At 45.8% G+C, this 25915-nt stretch overlaps 10 protein-coding genes across 10 annotated transcripts; 6 read left to right on the forward strand and 4 right to left on the reverse strand.

Annotated features, from left to right (window-relative positions):
- Window positions 1-4277: 4277 nt before the first annotated feature.
- Window positions 4278-5610, forward strand: FIESC28_01128 (uncharacterized protein; the record flags this gene model as incomplete). The annotated part of the gene is made up of 4 exons (XM_031155279.1): window positions 4278-4473; window positions 4525-5091; window positions 5140-5509; window positions 5562-5610. 4 exons carry the CDS (start codon window positions 4278-4280, stop codon window positions 5608-5610), a joined length of 1182 nt encoding a protein of 393 aa, XP_031020691.1.
- Window positions 5611-9221: 3611 nt separating this feature from the next.
- Window positions 9222-9863, forward strand: FIESC28_01129 (uncharacterized protein; the record flags this gene model as incomplete). The annotated part of the gene is made up of 1 exon (XM_031155280.1): window positions 9222-9863. The coding sequence occupies one exon, from the start codon at window positions 9222-9224 to the stop codon at window positions 9861-9863; it is 642 nt and encodes a 213-aa protein (XP_031020692.1).
- Window positions 9864-10888: 1025 nt separating this feature from the next.
- Window positions 10889-11239, reverse strand: FIESC28_01130 (uncharacterized protein; the record flags this gene model as incomplete). The annotated part of the gene is made up of 1 exon (XM_031155281.1): window positions 10889-11239. One exon carries the CDS (start codon window positions 11237-11239, stop codon window positions 10889-10891), a length of 351 nt encoding a protein of 116 aa, XP_031020693.1.
- A 366-nt stretch (window positions 11240-11605) lies between these two features.
- FIESC28_01131 (uncharacterized protein) lies at window positions 11606-12786 on the forward strand (the record flags this gene model as incomplete). Its single annotated transcript, XM_031155282.1, has 5 exons — window positions 11606-11677; window positions 11845-12345; window positions 12425-12461; window positions 12510-12625; window positions 12679-12786. 5 exons carry the CDS (start codon window positions 11606-11608, stop codon window positions 12784-12786), a joined length of 834 nt encoding a protein of 277 aa, XP_031020694.1.
- A 3843-nt stretch (window positions 12787-16629) lies between these two features.
- On the forward strand, window positions 16630-17875 carry FIESC28_01132 (uncharacterized protein; the record flags this gene model as incomplete). Its single annotated transcript, XM_031155283.1, has 7 exons — window positions 16630-16708; window positions 16758-16828; window positions 16874-16939; window positions 16990-17071; window positions 17149-17163; window positions 17214-17567; window positions 17613-17875. 7 exons carry the CDS (start codon window positions 16630-16632, stop codon window positions 17873-17875), a joined length of 930 nt encoding a protein of 309 aa, XP_031020695.1.
- A 40-nt stretch (window positions 17876-17915) lies between these two features.
- On the reverse strand, window positions 17916-18816 carry FIESC28_01133 (uncharacterized protein; the record flags this gene model as incomplete). The annotated part of the gene is made up of 2 exons (XM_031155284.1): window positions 17916-18149; window positions 18196-18816. The coding sequence occupies 2 exons, from the start codon at window positions 18814-18816 to the stop codon at window positions 17916-17918; spliced, it is 855 nt and encodes a 284-aa protein (XP_031020696.1).
- A 313-nt stretch (window positions 18817-19129) lies between these two features.
- On the forward strand, window positions 19130-20251 carry FIESC28_01134 (uncharacterized protein; the record flags this gene model as incomplete). The annotated part of the gene is made up of 2 exons (XM_031155285.1): window positions 19130-20031; window positions 20086-20251. The coding sequence occupies 2 exons, from the start codon at window positions 19130-19132 to the stop codon at window positions 20249-20251; spliced, it is 1068 nt and encodes a 355-aa protein (XP_031020697.1).
- Window positions 20252-20328: 77 nt separating this feature from the next.
- FIESC28_01135 (uncharacterized protein) lies at window positions 20329-22093 on the reverse strand (the record flags this gene model as incomplete). Its single annotated transcript, XM_031155286.1, has 3 exons — window positions 20329-20629; window positions 20687-21856; window positions 21912-22093. 3 exons carry the CDS (start codon window positions 22091-22093, stop codon window positions 20329-20331), a joined length of 1653 nt encoding a protein of 550 aa, XP_031020698.1.
- Window positions 22094-22529: 436 nt separating this feature from the next.
- On the reverse strand, window positions 22530-23721 carry FIESC28_01136 (uncharacterized protein; the record flags this gene model as incomplete). The annotated part of the gene is made up of 3 exons (XM_031155287.1): window positions 22530-23121; window positions 23171-23311; window positions 23372-23721. The coding sequence occupies 3 exons, from the start codon at window positions 23719-23721 to the stop codon at window positions 22530-22532; spliced, it is 1083 nt and encodes a 360-aa protein (XP_031020699.1).
- A 367-nt stretch (window positions 23722-24088) lies between these two features.
- FIESC28_01137 (uncharacterized protein) lies at window positions 24089-25853 on the forward strand (the record flags this gene model as incomplete). Its single annotated transcript, XM_031155288.1, has 6 exons — window positions 24089-24337; window positions 24388-24666; window positions 24714-24754; window positions 24805-25517; window positions 25568-25776; window positions 25827-25853. 6 exons carry the CDS (start codon window positions 24089-24091, stop codon window positions 25851-25853), a joined length of 1518 nt encoding a protein of 505 aa, XP_031020700.1.
- Between the last annotated feature and the right edge of the window lie 62 nt (window positions 25854-25915).

The raw sequence follows: 25915 nt of genomic DNA on the forward strand, positions 1-25915 counted from the left end.
GTAAAAAAAAAAGGTTCTGTATAAGTATTAGAGTTATAGTGCTTAAAAAGTATAATTTAAGATAGAAACCTTATTATTAGGTAACTCTATCTCTACAGGAACAACTTTGTGGGTTCTTCTTGATCGGGGGCTTGTAGATACAGGAGGTAAGATTGAAAAACAGACCGGAGCGAAGGTGCCTACGAAAGGATAACCCAAGGGTCCTGAATACGAGACGAGTGTAGACTTTTGCCTTGGTGCAAGGACAAGTAAAGGTGACGTTGGATAGTGGGTGATAAAGAGTGGGCTTGCAGTGTCTTATTAACGCGTCATGTCGAGATGAAAAATATGCACCAGTGATATAATTCCAGTGGCGAACAAACAATCGTTACTCGATGATAATTGATCGAAGGTGATAGAGAGGCAGAACGACAATGTGACATAAGGCGAGACTTCTACAATTTGAGGTAGACAAGGAGTCTGGAAATATTTTTAGGTTTTATGTCAGACTCCAGAAGGAAGTAAACAGAGCACGAACATTGTCATCATGAAAGTGAGCAACCTTAGACCTCTAAACACTACTTCACTTCAAAGCTTGGCACTTTGTATCCGGGCCCAACAGTGGTGGCGGGGACACCGAGGATTTATGAGCCAATGTACCAGAACCTAAGAGTCTTGAAGCAAAGAAGAAATAAGTTTAGATAATAGTTTAAATAGTTTAAAAACAAAGCATCTTAGAGACATATAATAGCATTGCAAATCAACTAGACCAGAAAGTACTTTCACTTGGCTCATATCTACTTTATAGGCATTTTATAGCACCCAAGTAATTAAAGTAGTAGTAAGATTAGTACAAAGAGTGCAATGAGTAGTATACCTAAGACGCAGAATCTTGCAACTTGTGCTCGGTTAACAAAGTAAACTTATTATAACTTAGCGCTATAGAATCTATATAAGTGACAGGGATTTCAAATAGTTGATCTCCTCATCCGAAAACACAGTGCCCCATCTTTTATGTTCTCTATACCGAGTCGAACTTTCAAAGCTTTCCCGTGCATATTCATCAGCTGAATCTAATTGACTTGTCCGTTCAACGTCAACCTGAGTCCGACTTAATAGCATTATGTGTGATGCGACTTGGCAAGCGTTAAAATAACAAGAATTAGTGTTTTCCTCCTCATCTGAACCCTCTGTAGCAGTATCGGAATCGTCATCATGATCATAATTGGAGCCAAAGGTTTGGCAAGTGGATTGAGACCAGCGTGACTTGGATGGTCCTGACCTATTTGATGAATCCAAACCAGGGCAGGTATCGAACTCGGCATTGTTGTTATATTCGGTACCTGGGCGAGTACAGCTCTTGGTGAGGCTCGTCTGGATGCGATCTCGGGTATTGGTGATGCTTTGCTCTTGGTTCTCGACAGCAAGACTAGTGCATTGCGTTGCCCGACATTGGATCTTGATATTGGGTGTAGAGATGGTACGGCGGAGCTGTAGTCGAAGGGGGCCATATGGCACTGGATGACAGCCGACAGGGTCGTACGGCTTGCGAGAAGGAGTAGGGGTCTGTATGACCCAGATATGGTCGGCTGAATACCAATGAGATGAAGGTAAGGTACAGAGTGAGACTTCGGGAGCACAAGAGTAACAGGAACAACAGAACGGCTCACACCGCTGGTCGTAAGCCCGTAAAGGCTCCATGTTACGTGCAGGATTCTGGGACATTATGTTGTGCGATCTCGATCTGAATCTCGATCTCGATCTGGTGTACCATGAAATGGGAATAGATGTAGGCTTTTGATTGACGCAGGGTACAATGGTGATTGCTGATTGGAGGCAGGGATGATGGCTAGACCTGCGGGTGGGTGATCCGGCTTTCTTACGCGGCAAGAGAAGTGTGCATGAAGATGATCGAAGCTGTCGTGACAGGCTCTTATATTAATCCTGGAACCACCGTGTGAATCACTCATGCACTTAAATCCATCTCTTCAGCGATACCAGGAACTTGGGAAGAGAGTCTAGATCTCAAAATCATTTCATAGAGGGGGCCCAGACCATCTTCAAAAAGCGAATCCCTATCAGGTCAATTGTCATAGCTCTTAGGGCTAAAACAGGCTGTCTCGAAATAAAGCCCGATCAGCCTCGGCTATGTGGCTAGGGTCACCTCATTGCTTGAAATGGCACAGATCATCCCTCATTGGTTACCATGTATGATCTCGCCAGCGCTATAGATCAGCCACAGCACCGGATACTCCGTATAGGAGGGAGGGTAGCAGAGGCTGAGATGGCTGGACGAAGCCCCTTGAAGATCAGCTCGACCAGGGTCGTCCTGAGCACAGACAATGGGACGCTGTCACATAGCCTTTGCTGATTGCCTCATGTCTGAGTTTGATCTTCATGAGCACCCCTTACCTTCGTCGCAAAAGAAACGATTTCCTAGTGTACTTAGCTTAGACACGTCTATTCACACAATCTATTACCCTCGTACCCCTGAATACCCTCCTGGGTTAAGGTCGGATTCTTTGAGGCAACCTATATGCGTAGACTGGGCACCCACCATATGAGGGAACATTAGAGCCATACATACTTTTACATTGAGGAAAAGATTGGAAATAGTACTTTATGGTTGAGGATCTACGTAGATGGAGTAGAAAGACAAATCAAGTTAGAAGTGACCCTAAACCTTCGTGCTCTTTTTCTTTATTTCAGCACAGCGATCTCTCCCCTCGAGTCTGTGTAGTATGTTGATTCGAGACTAATTCCTAGTACGTTCTGGAGTGCTTGTGGAAGATGGATGCACACATATCATAAAGGGCCATGGCTTAGGTGATATTGCATTCCCAGGAATGTGATGCTAGGGAAGCCATTTGGAAGTATCGATCGCGTTTTTCTACAAGCAGCCCCAACTGCCAATCCTCTGCTTTAACACTTACCCTCCTAATCATCATCTTTTAATTTGCCACGTACCGTTATCTTATGATGTCCTACGCAGTTATTTCTTTTTCCTGGTGACATGGCCTTGCCGGGTTGAACCTTATCGTCCGATGACAAGATGGCATGGCAGAACAACTTCTCGCGCTAAAAGGCAATTATACCTTGCTTTTTATGCGCCTAGGTATTATTACAAAAAGCTACAAGACTCAAGAGGAAGTCCAAGTAGTTATTATATAACAAGCACCGAGTTCTAATTAAGTATACCATTGACTGCGTCTGTTAAATACCATTTAATTATGTTATTTCCCTACCTAAGATGGCGCAGGATATGAGACACGGCAGGCTAAGACACGGCACGTTGAGGCGCGGCATGCTAAGACACGGCACATGGATGTAGACACGGCAGAGGAAGAAATATTCAATAGGGCTCGAGTTGCTTTAATAGTTGCACTATAGTTCTGGTTCTGTAAGAATTTTAAGCTCATGCATTTATCTTTCCTACTGCTTGACAGGGATGCTGGGGAAGTGAATAGTCCAATTGTTGAGAGTGAGAAATGCAATTGGCGCTCTCATCCATAGATATTGCAAAGAGAGACCTCGACTCCATTTCTCAGATCAGCAATGGGCCCATGCTTTCCATTCTTTTCGGCCTCTCCGTCATTGATTAGGAATTTATCCCTAGATAAAAGATTACATCGATACGCACTATTCCAACCTGTAACTGAAACTACTGGTTGTACTAATTGAACCAACATAGCCACCTTGGGGGTTTCACCGTTAAGTAACGGAAGTATGAGATTTCGCTTGCTATCAAGCCGTTCTACTACTAATAAAACATCTAAGGGAACTAGTTACCAGCGTACGTAATCCTTGTAGCTACGAGATTAAGATCCCGGTTTCTCATTCTGCAACTTATGTGTAGTTTAGTTTATAACTCTCTCTAAGTCACGGGATTTATTCTAACAATAATACGAAGTACAGTTCTTTTTCATTTGCAGCGGCTTAACAAATGACTAACGCATAACGATACTTGCAAGGCAAGTTGATTTACTAAAGTGAGATATGTTTAATTAGTAGTTAAGTATCTTGCGTACTATTACAAGATCTAATTTTATATCTGCAATTTTCTGATTACTGGAATTAGAACTAATATATACGCCCTTAAATGTTCTACCCTATAAATGTAGATTAATTAAGTACATTATTATGTGTCCCAAATTGAAAGCATCATCTCTCACCAGTATCTATAAATTAATTTCTGGACCTTGACATGTTCACAGATCTGTTTAGACATTTATTTCTGACATGGAAGAGACTTTCTTCATTCAATCGGTGATCTTTTGCTACAAATTATACAATCGACCATGGACCGCATCCCAACTGGCGCCGGGCTCCCCGACACACCTGAGTGGAAGAACCGAGGTTATTTTAATGATGACTCAGCCTTCCAAAAGATACAAATTTCATACGCTCGTGCTAAGTCACTTGCCAAGCAAGTCGGCATGACAGTTGAGGATATTCTGGGGCCGAGCCCAAAGTTTTGGGGGTTCCATCTGAATTGTGAGCTAATCCTCTCAAACTATACTTAAGTTGCAATGCTGACCAATCCAGACATGGTGACCGCAGACACGGCAGTATATGTTATTTTGACGATACATTGGAACCTCTGCATAGGAACCATAGCCTCATATCCAGATGCGCATCCCACTGTCAAGTCTATACTCCAAGAATTGCAGGAATTCAAGTCTGTGGGGGGATTCATGCTCAGTGAAGTAGGTCATGGCCATGATGCACGAAATATCGAGACCACGGCCACCATGAGTTCAGATGGATCCTTCGACTTGCACACGCCAGTCCCCCATGCAGCAAAAATCATGCCTCCCACTACCCCGCTGGCCGGAATGTCCCGTGTGGCTGTTGTATTCGCACGACTTATCGCTAATGGTGTAAATCGTGGGGTTCGTCCTTTTGTTGTGCGGACCAATCAGGTCGACGGGACTTTGTCTCCTGGTGTTGTTTCGAGACTCTTACCCTCGCGTCCAGGTTCCAAACCTGTTGATCATGCCGTCACCACATTCCACCATGTGTACCTTGAGCCTTGGGCACTTTTAGAAGATTCTCCAAATTCCGAAAACCCCGGCAAAGACTTCTCAAGGCATATTCAGCGCGTAACAATAGGTACATTGTCGTTGTCAATGGGGAACATACCAGTATTACGTCTAATAGCGTTCATTGCGGGCCGATATAGTCAAAGAAGGACAGTTGCCGGTATGACTACGGTCCAAAGGGTGCCTATCATCACATTCTCAACTCAGCACACACCTATTCTAGCAGCACTGGCATCAGCTTCAGTATTCGAGGCCTTTGGGCGGGTACTATGCGAATCATATGGCAGTGGAAACTCGAGAGTCTGGTCCGGATTGGCGTGCGTCTACAAACAGACTGTGTCATCCGCAGCCGAGGCATTGTACAATGACATCATTGACAGATGTGGTTGGCAAGGGCTTTACGCACATAATCAAATGATCGAAATGGTCATGTGCATACGAGGAACCTCAATAGCAGATGGCGACAGGCTAGTTCTTTGCATTCGTAGGTTTTTAGCCGAGAAAACCTTTCATAATTCAATTGCTGACCCAAACATCCAGGCTTAGTCTCGGAGCTGCTGCTAGACCGATATCAACTTCCGACTGCTAAAAATCCAAAAGGCCTTCTCGCGCAACATGAGGCTTCTCTTTGGAAAGAAGCATCTAGGATTTCTAGACAAATTATGATTAGCTCTGCCAGTAATCGTAATAACGCCTTCAACGAACTCATCCTTCCCCGATGTAGTTCGCTCGTTACGGCAATCGGACATCGTATGGCCTATGAAGCCGCAGAGTCATCAGACCTCGTCTCTCCCGCTGTCTTAAAGTTGTTCGAGGCAGAATGTATATTGCAAAACCCAGGATGGTATGTCGAGACTAAAAGACTATGTACAACTTCGATGCATAAACTTCACGCAGAGGCCGTGAGAACGCTACTTCCTCACCTGGACTCTCTATTAACGGAGACTCAAGCATCTCCATGGGTGACCTCACCGATTTTAAAAAGAGAGGACTGGGAAATGTTTCTTCAGAACCTTCCTGCATTCTCGCACGACGGCAATATACCGCTAGCCGTTGACACAGACGTTGAGAGTCTGGTATCGAACAGTACACTACCTCATGATAGAGGTAACGATGGACCTGAAACTGAAAATATGTTAGACCAGCCTATCCAAAAACTTAACCGTGATGCCTCTCAGGCTAGGAATATCAGCCAGCATACCTTGGTTGAACCTAAGAAGGTAAAAGGGTGGCGCTGGCTACAGAGAGTGGGTATACGTTTTTAGGCATAGAAAAGAAAGAGAGTAACTTAATAAGAGAAGGAATAACAGAAAAATACATGTAACACATCCTTTTCCAGTTTTCAATTTAAGTTATAAATACCCAGTATGATATCACCTAATAATAGTAAAATCTTCTTAAAATTTGAAACTTTTTATACTTAGAATAGGAAATGTAAGGGCTCTGAGAGATAACGATATCAACCCGGTAAATTACATATATCTTAGGTCTAGCCCTGTGCACTTTTGCAACTGGGTATTATAGATCGTCAGGCAACAAACTTAGTTATCCTTCTTAATAATTTATCTACTGCAATAAAAGTCTTATTACCAAGGATGCTAGTAAACAAATATAGCGCTACTTGCCTATACATTGCTTAAATTAGCTAAGGTCAAAGCAAAAGCAATATTGGACCTTCCTTCCTTGTATCTACACTGCCCAGATGAAGTCTTGATCCACCTGTGATAAGTAGACAGTTAAGTAGAGCAGTGATGTTTTGACAAAACCGCCCTAGCAGAAGTGCAGCAAACTAGTCCTGGCTAATAACCTTGAACCCAACGCTCGGCATCAACCCCGTGTAAAAACCTTTCTGTATCAGACGCTAGGTTAGCGCAATTGTCTCTTTTCTCCATATTGATGTATGTTAAGGAGAGACACTTGGCACTGTAGTGTTGATCATGACCCCTATAAAGTATTTCCGACTCGAGGCTGCGCACCTGTTCACACCGCCATGCCCCAAGGCATGAACATTAGAATCAAGAACCGAAGTCAGCCACTAATGCCGATCCTAATCGGATCTCGACCGCTTTCAATAGACTGTTTCAGTAACTGGCGCTAACGTTGCAAGGTGCGGCAGCTGAAAAGGTACCAAGCTTGTACCACAAGATTTATTCCTGTTATGGTTAGTTCTTTAAGACTAAATTCTCACCCAGTCGGACTGAACCGCTGCTAGAGCCAATGACTTGCGAACTCCGGGCATATAACAGAAGGTTGATATGCGAGGTTACTAAGCCGTGGTTCATGGTAGTGGTCATAAACCAAATTAAGCTGTAAGTGCCATATATATACTACTTTCAATTGCACTTTGCTGCGTTCGAACTTCGTACTCAGCAAATTTCAACTTGAAATGGGAGATCCATTCTTAATCTCTAGTGGCGTAGCCGGCCTTATTTCTCTAGGCCTCACTCTGGGCCATGGGCTTCATAAATACATCAGCGCTGCCAAAAACAGGAACAACGATAGCACTGCTTCAAATGAACATCTGTGCACTTAGATCCAGCGAATCCAAGATTGGTCACCATGGTCTCGCCGTGGATGGGCTTGCTATAGGCGTGATAAACTGCGAAGAGCAGCTTAAGTCACTCCAGGTTCTGCTCGATGATTATGCAAGCACCGAAGCCTCTTCCGTTTTGAAAGAGACATATAAAGGGCCAAAGATGAGAGTCCAATACCTTCGACCGGAAAAGGCTGGTTCTAGTACAAGACCAGCTCTCAAGAGCAAACACAACTTTGAGCCACTTTGTCAATACCCCTATGTTGTGAGTGGTTTGAATAGAAAAGCTATGAGAGATGACAAACTAAACCTATACATAGAGTCTGTTCTAGATATCTCTCGTGACCTGGCGGCTTTTAGAGGACTTTCTACCACAAGAGAAACCGGGACTCATACGCTCCCTCCAGTCATGCCAACCCAGCTAGACGTCGTCGCATCTACATGGTATCACAGCGCCCTGAAAACAGCTTCACGCCTGAGCCGTCCTGGAGAGCCGCTCCTATTTGCCAGGAATAATGTTGACACCCTACGATGGACCAGATTGAACAGCAAGGGGGTAGAGCTTGTGTCCAGAAGCACCAAGCAAATTTTCGATCAATTTACACAACCTCACTCTCGGCCTCGCTCTCTCCGAAACACTGAATCTGAAACAAAACTCCGCGGAAACCTTCCAGTACCGCTATGTACCAGTGGCGTTCCAATTGGTCAGCTCTATCAACTCTGGGGGGTTCGCCGTCTACAAACGGAGCTGTATCAAAGAACATACGGACAAAGTACTAATTGGAAACCTAGAGCCATTTATGCATCTGGCCAGTCAACGCCCTTAGCAGGTTGATACATGGTACGCTGAGACACGGCACGCTGAGACACAGCACATATTAGTACTGTAAAATACAGTTCTTTTTTCTTAGCAGTTGCTTATGCTATCCCCTCAGGGGGAAATAAGATATTAGATATAAACAAACGCAAGCTTACCTCTCTCTATTAAAGTATTTATAATTAGTAAGTATCTAGTACTTTAAAATTATTACTTAATAAAGGAACTCTTAGTTATTACGTTAAGAATAGTTTTATATACATAGTATCTTTCTTATATTCTTTTTCTTTCTTTGTTTTAGTTACTTAGCTAAAGTCTCATATCTGTTATCTTATTCTTCCCCTCCCCCCTTAGACTATTACTACATTCTAATATATATGTCCCTGAAGCCTTAGGTACTTTTAAAAGATATTTTAAGTTTAGAACCCCCTTTGCAAAGAGTTCTTAGGGAATAGTTATGCTAAAAGGCCCGAATAAATAAACTCTAGCAAGCTACATATAGTAATACTTGCAGTTTATCTCACCCCCTCCCTACTATTGCAGCTAATAGTTTTTTTCTCCTTACTCTTTCTATCTTATGATTGGTTTAATAATAACAATAAGTAACAACTTCACAAATTTGTTTCGGGCCTATAGGTAGGTATTGCAGGGATAAGACATCCTTACGTACGAATAAAGTGAGCCCCTAAAAGATAGCAACAATTATAAAAGAGCCCCTCAGTCTTTCAACAACTTATCATCCTTTCCCCTTTATTCACTTCCTATCACGACAACAAGACTTTAAATCCTCTACATTATATCAGCCGACTAGGACCTTATAGTCCCAGTACCTTTCGCCTGCATCCTCACAATGCGTACTATCAGCATCGTCCTAGCTATTGCACTTGCCAGTGTTGCTCAAGCAATCAGTCGCGCAGACCCGCCGTATTTCCCTGCAAACTGCAAAGCACCCAGCGTCACTCCCGAGATTCGTGATCTCCCAGAACGTGACTTTTTCGGCAGAAAGGTTTACCTATGTGTCAAGGTTGGAGAGACCTGCAAGGCCTCTAAGGACTGCACGCGCCCCCCAGTCTCCGAGTGCCACAAGGAAAGAACCGATCGGAAAAGCGTTTTCGCTGGGTATGCGACATGCATTGACGGTTTCTGTCGCATTATCTCAGACAAGAAAGAATCTCCTTGCGATTGTCTTGCTGGTTGTGATCTTAAGGACTTCGATCGCGATCTGAGTTGCATTGAGGGCAGGTGTAAGGCTGCTGAATGCGCACCATGTGGCGAATTTCCTAACAATCGTGCCTGCTGCGCCCCGGGAGTAAAGGGCCAGGATGGCAGATGTTTCTGTGGTACTGGCGCCGGAGAAGGATGCGCAACAAATCGGGAACAGTGTGACTCTGGGGCTTTCAATGACACATGCTGCGGTAGGGGTACAGACAACGAGGGCAAATGCTGCGCTTCGGGCTCTTGCAATGGTCGGTGTTTGCATCAGCCGAAGTAAGTGTTACTCTCGCAATAAACAGACAAGGGAGAAGAAGTAAGGTGGAATGGCCAATTCTTGGCTGAAGCGTAAAGGCTAGCAATAACCGCGGGAATTACAGTGTTAAACAACTCAAAGTTTAGTCTAAAAGGAAAATTGGGTTTTTCTCCCTTATATTAAGGGTTTCCCAATTATACAAATATCATTTAACTTTATCACTACTAGTACCTTACCCCACATTGCAGAATCAATCCCAGCAACTTTGAAAGTCTCTTAGGGCAGATTCAGGACCAAGGAGTTCCTGGATTGGCATGCACTTTTGGGTTCAGACCCGAGGATAACGCTGGCCTTCCCATCCCCGGTCAAAAGACCTACAGTAACTTGGCTGCCATAAAACTGAAGAATACATTACCTACATTGATTGGCTTTTCCAGTGCACCCGAATCTTGAGCTCGACCTGGGAAAACTTGGACTTTGCGCCTTTCACCGTCTAGGAGCCCTCTTGGGGAAAGGTATTGTACAAGCTTTCCAAGGATGCAGGAAGTTCCGTTCTTTAGTATCAAGGGAAGCCCGCGTCCTTCTTTCGGCAGTCTGTGACGTTACCATGCCCTTGCCGCTCTGGGGATCCTAACCGTCATCTGTGATGTTGATATATCAATAGATGGAAAACTCGGCAACATTCTGGCCAGAAATTGAAGCTATCATTGATCAGCTTGTATTGATGCTTGATACGATAGAAGATTCAGGGTATGGTGCAGTTTTAACCTCCAATTATACTGGGTATCAACTACGTTATACCGCCAAGTTCCTTATTGCATGCTATCCTTCATTCCATACCACCTCTTGAAATTACCAGCTTCAAGTCCAAATAAATCTAACAAACGACCAACCGTCTGATCCAAGATATCTTCCACAGAGCTCGGCCTTGTATAGAATCCCACAACTGGAGGTGCAATAATTGCACCAGCCCGAGTCACCTCCATCATCTTCCGTAAATGTATTTCGCTAAAAGGAGTTTCTCTCACTGATCAAACGAATCTCCGCCGTTACTTTAGACGGACATCTGCAGTCCGAGAGATGAGATCATCGCAGATACCAGCATTAATAGCAGCTAGTGTCTCGACTGAACAAGGGGCAACAATCATGCCGTCAACATGAAAGGAGCCGCTAGCGATGGGTGCAGCTAGATCGCTTGGGTTGTAGACATGATCTTCTAGCGCTCTAACGGCAGTTGATGTGTAGTCTGTTTCGTATTTGATGGTTTCAGCGGCCCATTTGCTGATGATGAGATGTGTTTCAACGTTCAAATGTCGAAGTGTTGAGGAAATGTGGATGCCTACAGCACCAGTTGCGCCAGTAAAAGCGGCAACGATCTTTTTTCTTGAGGCTTCTCCCATTTTGAATCGGAAAAGTGGATGGTAAAGAAGTAGTTTTCAGAATCAGGATTGGGAAGGTGCGAAAGTAAACTATGGGTAAAGGTGAAGTCTCTCGCCGATGAGAGCACTGGAATTTCAATACAATAAGTAGAGAAGTTTCTTCTTGGTCACTGTCGTTTACTTCGAAGCTTTTATTAACCGGATTCAACCCGGCAAGGATGATTTAGTCGGGAGACTCGGTGACTTCGGACGACCAAGTATTATGCAGTAAAACAGGACTATATCAGAAAACCCATCATATCACAGTTTCTATCTATAAGAAGGCGCAATGTTAATTTATTATTTCCATCTTGATTCAACCTTCATCATCGATTCTTTATCATCAGCATGTCGTCGCAAAACCTTCCTCATATGGAATTCTGCAGCTACGTCGAGGCCCTTGAAGCCGATGGCGATCTTGTCTCAATCAATGAAGAGTGCGATCCTCACCTTGAAGTCGGCGCCATCATCCGAAAAGTCGTCGAGAAAAATGACAAAGCTCTTCTATTCAATAAGCTCATGGACAATATGAGAATGGCTTATCGAGGATTCTCGGCGCACCTAACTCGCTGCGCTCTGATCCAAAGCAGCGCTTCGGTAGACTTGCCAGACATCTTGGACTTCCCATTGGCTCATCCATCAAAGACATACTGGATAAGATGGTTGATGTCAAGACATCGACTCCTATCCCACCCACGATTGTTGAGTCCGGTTCTTGCAAGGAACATATCTTGACACCTGACCAATTCGACGTTACAAAGCTCCCTGCGCCGCTTCTGCACCAGTCGGATGGTGGGAATTATGTTCAAACTTACGGCATGCACATTGCTCGATCGCCGGATGGAAAGTGGACAAACTGGTCCATTGCCTGTGCTATGGTTCATGACCGAAACCACCTTGTCGGTCTTGTCATCAAGCCACAACACATCTGGCAGATGCACCAGCTTTGGAAAAAGGAAGGACGCGACATGCCTTGGACTCTTGCCTTTGGCGTCCCACCAGCTGCTGTCATGGTATCTAGTATGCTACTTCCGAATGGCTTTTTTGAAGCTGAGTACATTGGCTCGCTCGTAGCATCTTCTCTTGAAGTTATTAAATGTGAGACCAGCGGACTACATGTCCCTGCCAACTCGGAGATTGTTTTTCAGGGAACTTGTTCTATAACAGGGACTGGACCTGAAGGTCCCTTTGGAGAGATGCATGGGTAAGCTTCGATTACTTTCTATCTTTTACGACTACTAATGTCCTTCAGGCTATGTGTTTCCCGGAGACACACACCAGTGGCCCAAGTACACGGTCGATCTTATCACACATCGCAAAGACGCTATCCTGCCTGTGTTCAACTGTGGTAGACTGACCAACGAGACTGTATGTTCCACTGTCTTTCTTTGTCTTGTGAACATCATAGCTAATTTCAATAGTTTACTATGATCGGGCCTCTTGCTGCTGCAGAGATTGGATTCCTTCTCAGGTCTCAGGGCTTGCCAATCAAGGAAGCTTACTCTCCATTTGAGTCTCAAGTTACATGAACTGTCTTGCAAGTGGACAATCAGAAGCTGCGAGAACTCAACACCAATTCTGAGGAGTTCTGCCGCAAGATCGGAGATTTAGTTTTCCGGTATAAGGTCGGATACATCATTTACCGCTTAGTCATTATCGGCGACGATATTAACGCATACGACTTCAAGGACGTGATCTGGGCTTTCTGTACACGCTGCCGTCCTGGCATGGATGAGTATCATTTCGAAGATGTTCCTGGCTTTCCTCTTATCCCGTATATGTCACATGGAAATGGAGCACCTGCTCAGGGTGGTAAGATCGTTTCTGATTCTTGATGCCCGTCGAGTATATAACCGGGAAGAATTGGGTAGCAGCGGATTTCGAAAACTCGTTTCCCAAAGAAATCAAGGAGAAGGTCTCCAGCCGTTGGGAGGCCCTGGGATTTGGGAACTCGAACTAGGTTAAGATATATAGCTTACGTAAACTATAGATATAGAAATGACAAGAACTATCGTATGCAGAGTCGACTCATGATACGGTGAGCCGAGTGGGAGCTAAAACGTTGTATCCATCGGTACCTGGTCCGACATGATGAAATTATACGATTCTAGGGGTGAAAGGTCATCGAAGTCAAAGGTCCGAGGCCATTCATCGACGATGAAAATACTACGCGAAAGTTCGGTTAGCAATATGATCACTATACCCAGTGAGCGAAACTCAAACCTTTGTTCCTGGGAGGCGTTCAAGGGGTTAAAGGGGATATCCATTCCCTCCGGAAAGCTCGTAGACGGACGTTCATTTGTTGAACCCAAAGGCTAGACTCTACTTTCGTCTTGTTCCGCTAATCTTTGTAGAGCTTTTATCGCTCTCAGAGACTTCTTATGCGCGGTGGAAAATTGCCCCACGTCTTCGCTGCGATCGGCCAACGTCTGCAGCAGTTCAGCTTGGATCTGTCGTGTTTCATCCGCTGGCGAATCCTGTCTCATAAAGCTGAGGAGCAAGGCAGAGGAGAGTCCATTATGGACGAGTGCCCATGACGAAGTAGCATAGTTCAACATCGAACGTAGCTTGATAAATGCACGAACACTTTCTTTCAGAGCAGCTTGGAACTGACTCAGGATCTGCGAGTATTCTTCGTCAGAACAAATTTTCTTTGCCTTTGTTGAAAGGATCGGTCGGCAGAACGTAGACAGCACAAAGTTACGATGTAGCTTTAAGGTGTAATGCTCTTGGAGCACCTGGATAGAGGTGCAGTTCTGTCGTCCTTCTGAATGTGCAGCGAGAGAAGCCTCCAAGTTGCGGAGATCTCGGGAAACGAGAATACAATGCTCCAACCAGGGTCCTTGTGAGAAGTTTCGTAGATGTCTAAGTGTGAGACGACACAGCCAGTTCATGGCTTGCCGGTAGTTCAAACATGATCAGGAAGAGCATTTGGATATATCGTTGGCGGGTCTGATTCGAGGCCCATCTCTTTAGAAGCAGGCGGTCGACCAAAAGCTAAAGATAGAAGGGTATCTTGCCAGACTATAGCGAGTCTGCCATCAAGGTATACGTCAGCTCAAGCAAGGCAAAGGCTGGAAGGCTAAACCAACAACTTACCCCAGATGCTGTGACTCACCAGGCTTGAGGCGGAGAGTATTTGGTATTGTTGGAGGCTGATGAAGGCCAATAGATAGTGCCGGCCGAATGGTAGTTCCCCGTAGGATCCATCCTGCACGGGGGTTCATGTCATTCTATAAGACGTGCCCGAGGACAAGCAGTGCTTGGATAAGCCTTTTGGATGGATTCCATAACAAGTCAAACGAGCCGAGGCTCTCCAGCGGAGACTTCACTGGTATATGTGAGTGACCCTCTGAGTAGACACGAACAGTTGGCTACTTACATTCTTGTCCAGACTTGGATACTCGTGCGGCATTGTTGAGGTCAGAGAACTGTGCCCCAGCCGCAACAATGGCATGAAGGAGGCAGAGGCTATGGTTTTCCACTTGCCCTACTTTCGTATTCCGATTGACAAGTGAGCACACAAGCTTTTCTATCTTATCAAGATCATCGATAACAAATTGGAAATGATGGACTCGATCCCGGTAGAGGCTCAAGAGCGCACTCATTTCGTGGTCATCGGCGAGTTTTAGATCCGATCGCCCAGGTCGAGGACCTTGTTCGTTATCAGAGGCCTCACTCATACCCAATAAGGGGAAAATTCCTGTTGCGAAAGCAGCACGGCGCTCATTGTCTGACTGGGGCTGGGTACTGTTTGGTCGTGCTACTGAGATGATGGAGTTGCCGCCGAGCAAAGATGGAGTAGGGATTGATGCTCTATCATTGTTGCTGGTGGGCTTTGCCGAGGATGTGTCCCTTTCTTTGTTTTGAGCTGAATCTGTAACTGCTTGGTTGACTTGAACAACCTCTTGCCTAGGGCTCCTTGGCGCTGGTGGCTGGTCATAAAAACAGAGGTCCGAATGACCACGTCTGACGCAGGTTTAACAAGGTTGTTAACGATTACAGCGAACCTTCCCCTCTCGGCAAGGTAAACAGGCTTTGCGATTGCGAGTTAATTGTCTTTCACGCAGTTTTTTCTTCATATCTGTCGGCCGAACGTCTCCAGCTTGATTCGTGGACTCGCTCGGATGACTCGGGTTTTTGTGTGTACTCTGCAGGAAGGAACTCATTGGGGATTTCGCGTGGCAAGTTTCTACTTGTATCGTCTGGAATGAGGTTTTATGACACTTGCGTTATGTATCTCATTCTAGGACTTAGCAGGTTTCTAGGTTAACCGCGATACATGCCCATAGCGCTAGAGTTTTAGCCTCAGGCATACAGGAGACTAGAATGATCCTTTATTCTGTCGGACTTGAATGATATTGTTCGGTTTGTATCGAGTCTCGCAGTTAAATGGCTGTTTTATCACGCGACATATCAATAACAATATTTCGAGGATGACTACTGTAAACGCACTCAGTAGAGACAGTGGTAACTTGTATGACAAGGTGTCGGATAAATTTACTGAGTGGCAGCTAGTGAGAGGACGCGTTCCTTATTACAAGTTCTCAAACATCACGCTGGAAAAGCGTTTTACCGATTCAGGCAAAAAGGCAATTGGTCATCAACGACTCTGCTGCAAACATACCTGCTGCCGTTTGATTGGATAAGCTTTTTATAATGTTTATATTTTCCACAGGGCATTATAACTCCTTTGCCGACATAAACCTTATTTTCTACATACCCTATATGTGACCCGTAGGCACAGCATAAAATAACTTCCTTTCTTTGATCCGGCTTTTCTCGCTTCCTTCCGCCCCACATCGACAACCTACAACCACAACCGCCTACAACAGCCACAAAATAAAGCATCCTACCCACCAGCGCGGTCAGCTTACAGAACCAAGACTTACAGATTGCTAGAAAGTAGAAAGCATTCATAGCAGCCTAGCTCGCCGAGATTTGACGACCCATAGAATCCTTCGTCGGGGTTGAATTCCTCAAGGCCGAAGGTCGCAGTTGAAGTCGCTTGACACCAACGATGTGTGACCAGGGATGCTACTGGTGCTAGTCCTGAAATAGATAACCGAGAGCCTGATGCACTTTCCCCTCGGCTTCAAACTGATTTACCAGCCAATGGCATACTTCCAGCCTTTCCTCGGCATTGACTACAATAATAAAACGATCATACAAACAACCGATGTTTTCGTAGTATTCAGATCGTGTATTTGAGAATACACTCAGTGGAATCAAAATTACACCAATTTGTACCTTGCCTTTGTGTTATAATGCCAACATCAGAGCTTTCAACAACGATGTATGCCTGGAGAAAACATCGAGGAAGCCCAAAGCCAGTAAGTGAGATTCGCTAAACATAGGCTCCTGTTACTGACATGATTGAGGTCTACGAAGAAGTACCTGTTCCCAATCTCACTCCAAATGGCGTCCTTTGCAAAATGCTCGCATCCGGTGGTACGACCAACTTCTCCCCAAGCATGGATCCAAAATTAATCACCATCAGTTTGCCGGAGTGATCATTCGTTGCTCACTATAGACAACCAACCTTCTTGGTTTGAGGAGAAGTACATTCTGGTATGGACATAATACACATATACACGACCACCGCTGATCATGTAGGGACATGAAGGCTGTGGCCAGGTCATGAGATTAGGCAGCGCGGTGCAGACTAATGACATAAAAGTGGTAAGACTCGAACGTCAAGGCATCGATACGACCGCTGACAAAGTCTCTAGGGTGACGTTGTAGCTCTCCATGCAGTCCCAGGCTGCGGAGAAGAAGATTGTACAGAATGCTCCCACGACTTGTCACAACTATGTGAAAGAGGACATCACTCCGGGATCGGCCAGAATGGCTTCTATGCGCCTTATGCGGTGATAGACATACGGGTGTAGTAAAGGTTCCCGAGGGTAAGTATTTGAGCACATGACCGATATGTTTCTGACTGAGATCTTGCTAGGCGTCACCCCGGCAGAAGCCGCGGTAGCTACAGATGCTGTGAGTACTGCATACCACGCCATCATTAGAAGAGGAGAAGTCAAAAAAGAACACACTGTCTTTCTTTTTGGTCTAGGCGGCCTTGGGTTCAACGGTCTTCAGATACTGTTGTACATTGGAGCACGAGTTATCATTTCGGATATACGACAAGACCTTTTGAATGAAGCAGAGCATCTGGGCATTCCGTCTAGCGACATTGTGCCGGTCGGGACATCTCCTCAAGACTTTGTCATAGAAAGTGGTCTTTCGGGTAAGATCGATACTGTTTTGGATTTTGTTGGCACTCATCAAACATTTGAAGACGCTCAACACATTGGTAAGTTTAACCGGTTGACTTTGTGACTTCGATTAACAGATTCAGTCCGTCGTGGTGGTAAGCTACTTTGCATCGGAAGCCTGGATACAGAAAACACCATTCACATGAAGATTGGCACAAGGAAGAGGCTATCGTTCATCTTTTCTTATGGCGCCCAAGTGGAAGACCTCAAGCAGGTGCTTAACCTCGTTGCAGCTGGGCATATCAGACCTCGTGTTGAGACAAGAAGGATTACGGAATTTGAGCAAGTTCTGGATGAGCTAGTAGAAGGGAAGATTAAGTCACGGGTTGCCTTACTTCATGAATAGCATGATCTGATAGATAGAGACTATGGTAACTATGTTGTTTTCATCCATTCACACTTGCACTTGCTGGTAAGCTCGTTCCAACGGCTGCAGTAGTTCCAGCATCTACTGGTAAGATGGCTCCCGTGATCCACCTAGCATGGTTACTTGCCAAAAACACAACAGCACAAGCGGCATCCCATCCTGTACCCTCTGTTCCCAGTAGACTTCGTGCCTTTCTCGCCTCCCTGGCCTCGTCCGTCATTCCTTCCGCATACATCATTGGGGTATAGAGCATCTAGGCATGTTAGCAGTGTCGTAGTTTTTGGTTCGAATGCACTTACTCCAGGACAAACGCAATTAACTCTAATACCATCCGGGGCGTGATGCGCTGCCATGGCTCGTGTCATATTAACAACAGCGCCTTTGGCAGTCGGGTACAGAAGATGCGGTGTTCCGCCCTTGAGGCCAGCCACACTCCCCATGTTGACTATAGATCCCTTGATCTCCCCAGAATTGTTGATCATGGCTGGTATAGCGTACTTGGCCATTAAGACCATGCTCGACACATTGACCTCTAGCCCTGTTGCCCAACTAGCCATGTCCACGTCAACAGCTGTTCCTGACGCCCCTGCTATTCCGACATTGTTGACAAGTATGTCTAGTCGCCCGAATTTATCAAGCGCCAATGCAACAGCCTTTTCGCAGTCACTTGCAACTGTGACATCTCCTTGCGCTGGAATTGCATTCTTTCGACCTGATCTTTGATTGGCCATTTCAGCTGTTTTGGTTGCCCACTCCAGGTTCATGTCAAGACATATCACGCTGCAACCCTCATCTGCCAGCATGATTGAGATCGCCCGACCATTGCCGATGCCATCTCCAAAACAGCCGGCGCCGGTGACGATGGCGACTTTGTTTTTCAGCGATCGAGAAGGAGGATCGATTGGTATTTCCGAAGCCATGATGTCTAATGTTGTCGAAGTATTGCTAGAGTAAATAAAGTAGTAAATACTATTGAATGTTGATATTTCTACCAATGTTGTATATCTTGGGTAGTTCATGGCAATTCTCGGCAACAAATTCAGCGGTTATCCCAATTAGGCATTCCCGGACCCAACTCCGACATCGAGGCATGCGGTTGACCCGAGGTACAGCTAGTGTCATGGCGCAATGGACTGACTAACTATCGCTGATTGGAAAGCTCGCATCAGAGGACAGCACATGTTGATGGAACACCTCTGCACTTTTCAATCTGTAAAACCATAGACAATCATCATGTGCGACTTCTCCGAATACGGCGGCAAATCGGCGGAATGGCTCGCAATCGAAGCAAGCCTCTCTTCTCCTCCTGTTTTCGCCGATATCTACGAGCAACAGAAGGTAGTCAACCAAGGCCGTGAGGAGATCTCCGCCAGGGACATGAAGCACCTAGCTTCATTAGTTAAACTAACAGATCATGACATCCTGGCAAGAGATGGGACTGTTCTACAGGCACGCAGCTATAGACCAGTAGATGCCGATGCAAACGCACGTCTTCCTGTTTACATCCACCTTCACGGAGGGGGCTATTTATTCGGTTCTTTATCGTCAGAAGATGCGATATCTACGCGGATTGCCCTCGGTACAGGCGCGATAGTGTTCAATGTCAACTACCGTCACACACCTGATGCAGTATATCCCACAGCCTGGAACGACGTTGAGGATGCTTTCTACTGGGTACACAACCACATAGATGAGCTTCTTGGTAATCCTGATCAGGTCCTGGTAGGGGGTATCTCTGCAGGTGCACAACTTGCGGCTTCTTTAGCTCTGAAACAAAATGTGTCTTCTCCTGACATACTTCCGAGTCCCAAGATCGCTGGACAGATCCTCATGATCCCCGCATTGGTTCAATCGGAACATTATCAGTCTCAACTCGAACAGCTCAAAGACCCCTCGTTGTCTTCTTACATTGAGAACGAACATGCTCCTATCCTTTCCAAGAAGATGATCGAGTTTTTCACTGGACTACTCAAGTTTCCGCTCTCGGCTTCTGAGGATGCCGATCTCCGATTGAACACTGGGAATGCCACAGTCTCCCAAGTAAAGGGCTTGCCACCTACGGTATTGGGTATTTGTGGACTCGATCCGTTGAGAGATGAAGGGTTGCTTTACGGAAAGAAATTGGCTGAGGCAGGGTAAGATTGCCACCAATACCTTGGGTGGCAGGTTTCTAACAACTCATGTATCAGGGTCCCAACGGATATCCACGTGTTCAAGGGCTTGCCCCATGGCTTTCGCCGCTATGGGGAGCAGATAAGTGAGTCAAAGCGATGGGATAAGGTCATGGAAGAGGGAATCAAATGGGCAATCTCGAACCCCGAGCCTTCTATGGAATTCGAAGTTAAAACGTCCTAGTACCAGTTTAAATAGACTTATTCAACTACTTATTGAACTAGACTTGGAATAGCACGCATATCAATTCTCTACATCATTCAATTATGCCTCATCACAAAGTCCGAGTACTCCCGCGCCTTAACCTCATCACATCTCCTTCGATATCCTGGGGCTGGCCCGTTATATCGTGTCATGGACCGCTTCTGCTTGTGGGCCAAGTTCTTGTTTACCCCAGTCATCCAAGAGTCAACCTCATTGGCCAGTAATCCTTTGCCGCAGTCATGCACGTGCTGCGTCCATTCCTCCATACCTCTATCAGTCGCTTCCGCATAAGTGACTTTGTTGTCGCGGGCATAACGGATAAACTCAGCCACCCAGTCAGCGGCATACTCGATTGACCTGCAAGAATGAAGTTGTCAGTAACCTTGTCTAGATATGTGTTGAGAGTAAACGTACCTGGGGATGTTACCAAACATTTGGTGCGGTCCCATGATCATAAACATGTTTGGAAAGTCTTTGACTGTAAGCCCGAGGAACGTCTTGATTCCATGAGCCCAAACATCTTTCAACTTGGTGTTTCCACGGCCTTCAATATCCACGGCATTGAAAGAACCAGTGACAGCGTCGAAACCAGTAGCATAAATCAGAATATCAAGTTCATGAAACTCGTCACCCGTCTGAACACCAGTTCCTGAAATTTGGGAAATCGGATCTTCCCTTATATCCACCAACTTGACATTGGACTGATTGAAGACCTCGAAATAGCCACTCTCCAAAGGGACTCGTCTTGTACCGAAGCCATGATTCTTCGGTATCAGCTTTTCAGCAATCACGGGATTATTGACTCTTGAGCGAATCTTGTCTGCGTGAAACTTGCTATACAGCTCATTTGCCTTGTGGTCTGTGAATACATCGGACGAGATGCTGAGAACCTTGGCGAACCCAGGCAAAGCATAAAGCTTTTCCCAGTGTTCTTCGCGTTCTTCTTCTGTCATAGAGAAGATGCTCTTGGGGTCGCTCACATGAATAAAGCATGAATACGACTCGCGACATTGGCGGAAGATTTCTGGGTATCTCTTGCGGATTTCTTGCATCTCCTCAGGACTAATCTTTGCATTTCTCAAAGGAGCTGTCCAGTTGGGAGTTCTTTGAAATACCGTAAGGTGCCCAACCTTGTCAGAGATTGCTTGGATGGTCTGGATGGCTGTTGCACCTGTGCCAATGATACCCACTCGCTTTCCAATAAGACTCGAAGAATCACTGGGCCATCTTGCCGTATGCCAGGACTCGCCTTGGAAGTCTCTAACACCAGGAATGTTAGGTAGTGTCGGCTTGTTCAAGATACCCATCGCTGTGATGAGGTACCGGCATTTGTAATGGGATCCAGCCTCATCTTCCAGCAACCATGAAGAAGTATCCTCTTGAAATTTTGCTGACTTGATACGCGTGTCGAATTGCATATCACGCTTGAGGTCGAACTTGGATGTGAGATACTGGATGTACCGAAGTGTTTCTGGTTGAGGAGCGAAATGTTCTGTCCAATTCCATTCATCGAGAACCTCTTGTGAAAATGAGAAGATGTACGAGTAACTTTCAGAGTCAAATCGTGCACCGGGATATCTATTCCTGAATTGATGTTAGCTGAAAGTCAGTGGGTATCGCGATGAATGAAGCGGCTCACCAGAACCAAGTTCCTCCTTCGGCAGACCCAGCCTCGAGTACGAGGGCTTTCAATCCAAGCTCTCGCATACGGTAAAGGCTGAGGATTCCACTGAGCCCAGCGCCAATTATGAGAACATCATAATCCAAATCAGTGCTTGACGCTCCAAAAGCATCATCTCGGAGTGGGTTCGCTGACGGCATTGTGGACCTTCAATGTAGAAAGTGATATGATTTGGAAAGTTGAAGAGATAGGGTGAAAAACCCATAAAATACGATGGTGTTTCTGTAATCAGAAAACGGTGTGTCAAATTGAATAGTTTAAGCAAGGAAAAGCATCGTCGTAGCTCGTGTTAATAAAACACCCCGCAAAATCCTTGTTACCCCCGCGTTCTCTGATCCGGGGACAAGATATACTAGTCCATGGTGCAACCGGGATGCCCCATCGTGAAAGACGAAGCTTTTCCAAAACGGGATAGCCATTCACATAGCCGAACATCCTCATGGTCAGTTGGCACCATAGCCGAGACGTGTCCGCTCTCCGGTTAATCTAGCCTACTAATGATGGACAATCGTGCACTAATCAATGGAGGTAATGTGACGCTGGTGAATGTTTATTCCAAACTAAATATGTGACTGTCTACATCAATCCTTCGGCTTTCCAATAATTCTCCAAATCACGGAGGAACGCCCATTTCAACTCTTTGCCGAACCCTTGAGCTTTCCAATTATTTATGCTTTGCGGAAAATGTGGTACACCGTCACGGACTGTAGAGTCATGAGCCACAATAACAAAGATGTTCTCGTTACAGTCCAACTCTCGTAGTTGCCTAGTAGTTTTGGTGGCGAGTTCTAGATCCAAGCCGAAGGTCAGGTCAAACAGACTATCGGTTGACTTCCTTCCTCGTGACTTCTGCAAACGTGCGAATGCTTCACCAGGGCAGAGAACGCTATCTTCTTTCGGGTGGCATGGGTGTGGGGAGATGGTCTCCGGGATCGGAAGATACTCAGACGGTCGGAAAATGCCAGCGTAATGGCAGACATCTCCTCCCATGAGAACGAACGTATTTGGATTAGTAGTCGTTCTGGCCAGGCCACAAAGATGGCCCACAGCATGGCCGGGGCTATCGAGTAGATAAAATGACCCATCTCCAAAATAGTCGAAGGCGGGGAACTGGCCAATTTTGAGTGACTTTGGCCCTTCGAAACTAATCTCTTGCAGATTGCGGTCACTGGTATCTGTTAGTATTGATGTATTGGTAAAGCTTTCGACTGACATACGCGTAATCCCTTTCTTGGATGGGGGATTCCGGATTTGCCGGAGCACCTGGAAGCATCGCTTTGTTGAAGCCGGGGCCGACAATCAGATCCGTTCGCGGAGGAAATGTGGAAGGGTCGCCAATGTGGTCCCAGTGCCAGTGACTGCAGGACTTCAGTAACATGGACAACCTAGACTGTATTGGTCAACCAATGATTACTCACCTCCATATCACAGCTTCAATGTCTTCCAGAGGGACATTATGCTGCTGTAGGATATCCGCCACATTACCTGCCACTTCAATATTGTATTTCGTAGTTGGAAGATACTTGACAATTGACGGTGCATAATTCTCATAGTCTTTCCGAATTCCCAAGTCAAAAACGAGTTTTCGACCAGACTTGTGTTCGAGGAGGAATGATAACGACGGAGAGGACTTGAATGTCTCAAGACCTGGGACTGGAGGCGCCATGAACCTCTCAAGAATTGCTGGGCCGAAGTTGACGGGATTGATGAGCTTGACGGCTTGCATCGTCTCCCCGCTGGGGATTTCGAGACGTGTGCTTACCTTCATAGCGCTTTTCCTGTGGATAGCTAAGAAGTTGTTGTGTAGAATTATAACCTGCAGTGAAATACTGTTAATTGGAACTGAACAAGTACAGAGTCGCGAGTATGACCAAACATCAAAAAGTGGCGCGCTTGATGGGGAAATTAGCGCCGAGTCCAGGTCATCGGCAAACATTTCGGTAATCTTGGTCGGGTAAGGTCGCCCAGCCACAACCACACCACGACAACTCCATCTTTTCCTCATACCCCGGACTGCCAATCCGCTACCCCAGGTTATCCCTGTTGAACAAGTGCACGAGGATCCGACATAAGTATCCAGCCCTGGCACTCGAAATGCGACAATTATTAACTCATCAACAAACATATGATCAACAATGTCCGGCTCCGAAAAGGGACCTACTATCAATCACGATGAAGGCATGGCTGAGATACAGCCGAGCAAAACGGTTGACACCGTCCATAAGGATGAAGCCATGAAGGTTCTAGCGGCTTATCAAGGCGATGAGATGTGGACGGATGAGGAGGAGAAGAAATTGCGTCGCAAGATTGATTGGAGACTTATGCCTGTTCTGTGTGCGACATACATGTTGCAGTATTACGACAAGGCGATGCTTTCTCAAGCGGTATGTCCGTGTGTATGGCAATTCGAACGCCACTAACTCGTGCTTAACAGGCTTTGTTCGGATTGAGACAAGACTTAGGTCTCCTTAGCGGAGATCGATACGCCATGTCAGCCTCGATCTTTTACCTTGGTTTCATTGTGGGAGCCTATCCGACCATGATGCTTGCCCAACGATATCCGATCGAACGAGTTGCTTCTGGCATTGTTACAATCTGGGGTATTTGTCTTATCTTGACCGTGGTCTGTAAGGATTACAAGACCCTCTATACGCAGCGGTTCTTTCTTGGGTTCTTAGAAAGTGGCATTAGCCCAATGTTTATGATGATCGTCGTAAGTAACATGCCTGTCGACCAATGCCCACGCACTAATATCGTTAGGGGAGCTTCTACAAGAAGAATGAGCAAGCTATGCGAATGGGGTATGAACTTGCATCTATCAGCAGCTTATACATACTGACTTGAAGAACAGTATCTGGTACAGTTGTACTGGCTACGTCTCGATCATCTCCCCCCTCGTCAACTATGGATTCGGTCTCATTAATGGGGGTGTTTCTTCTTGGAAATATATGTACTATTTCGCCGGTTCTCTTACCATTGTCTGGGGCATCATACTCGTCTTCGTCTTGCCTCCAGACCCAGTTCGAGCCAAGGGCTTCAACGAAAGGGAGCGATACATCATCGTCGCTCGACTCAAGTCTAACAACTCTGGAGTTCGAAACACCCACCTGAAGGTGGCCCAGATTTGGGAGCTTTTGCTGGATACTAAATTCTGGGTCGTTTTCGCTATCGCCTTTTTGTCAATGATTGCAAATGCACCCATCTCTACATTTGTTCCCATCATCATCAACGGATTTGGGTTCAGCACTCTTAACTCACTGCTGCTTATGATGCCCTGTGGTCTGTATGCAGGAACTCTTCAACTGCTCATGCCCTACCTTGCCTACCGATACAAGAACGTCAGAACGTATTTAATCTTCGTTGCTCAGCTCGGCACAATTCTGGCTTCTCTTCTTCTTTGGCTTCTTCCTCAATCGGCGACAGGTGCCCTTCTCTTTGCGGTCTATATCCTTCCCTCTGTTGGTGGTGGATATGCTGTGCTTATGGGTCTGCAAATTGCCAATACAGCAGGCTATACAAAGCGTTCCATCGCTTCTTCTGGCCTCTACATCGGCTACTGCATGGGTAAGCAAATGTCCACGTCTCTTGGGAACAGCCAACTAATATCTCACCAGGTAATTTCGTTGGGCCCCTGTGCTTCAAGAAGGAAGACGCGCCTCGATACGTGCCAGGATTTATTGTTGTGGTTGTGACGGCTATTGTGGCTGCCTTGCTAGCAATTGCACATCGTCTTATGTGTATGTGGACTAACAAGAAGCGCGACAAGGCTGGTATCATGGAGGGATTTGATCATGCATACGAAGATGATCTCACCGACAAGAAAGTCAGTACATTAGTTCCTCGTCGTTGGACAACAACTAACATGCAAGCTAGAACATGCAATTCCGCTACATTCTGTAATACTTTCCGCTGGTGGGTTCGGTCGTGGAAAAAGATTCTTAGTCTCCGTTAGAATACTGTGT

Source organism: Fusarium coffeatum (genome assembly GCF_003316985.1).
Source record: "Fusarium coffeatum strain FIESC_28 chromosome Unknown BRIP53273_contig_32, whole genome shotgun sequence".
In the NCBI taxonomy this organism is placed as follows: domain Eukaryota; kingdom Fungi; phylum Ascomycota; class Sordariomycetes; order Hypocreales; family Nectriaceae; genus Fusarium; species Fusarium coffeatum.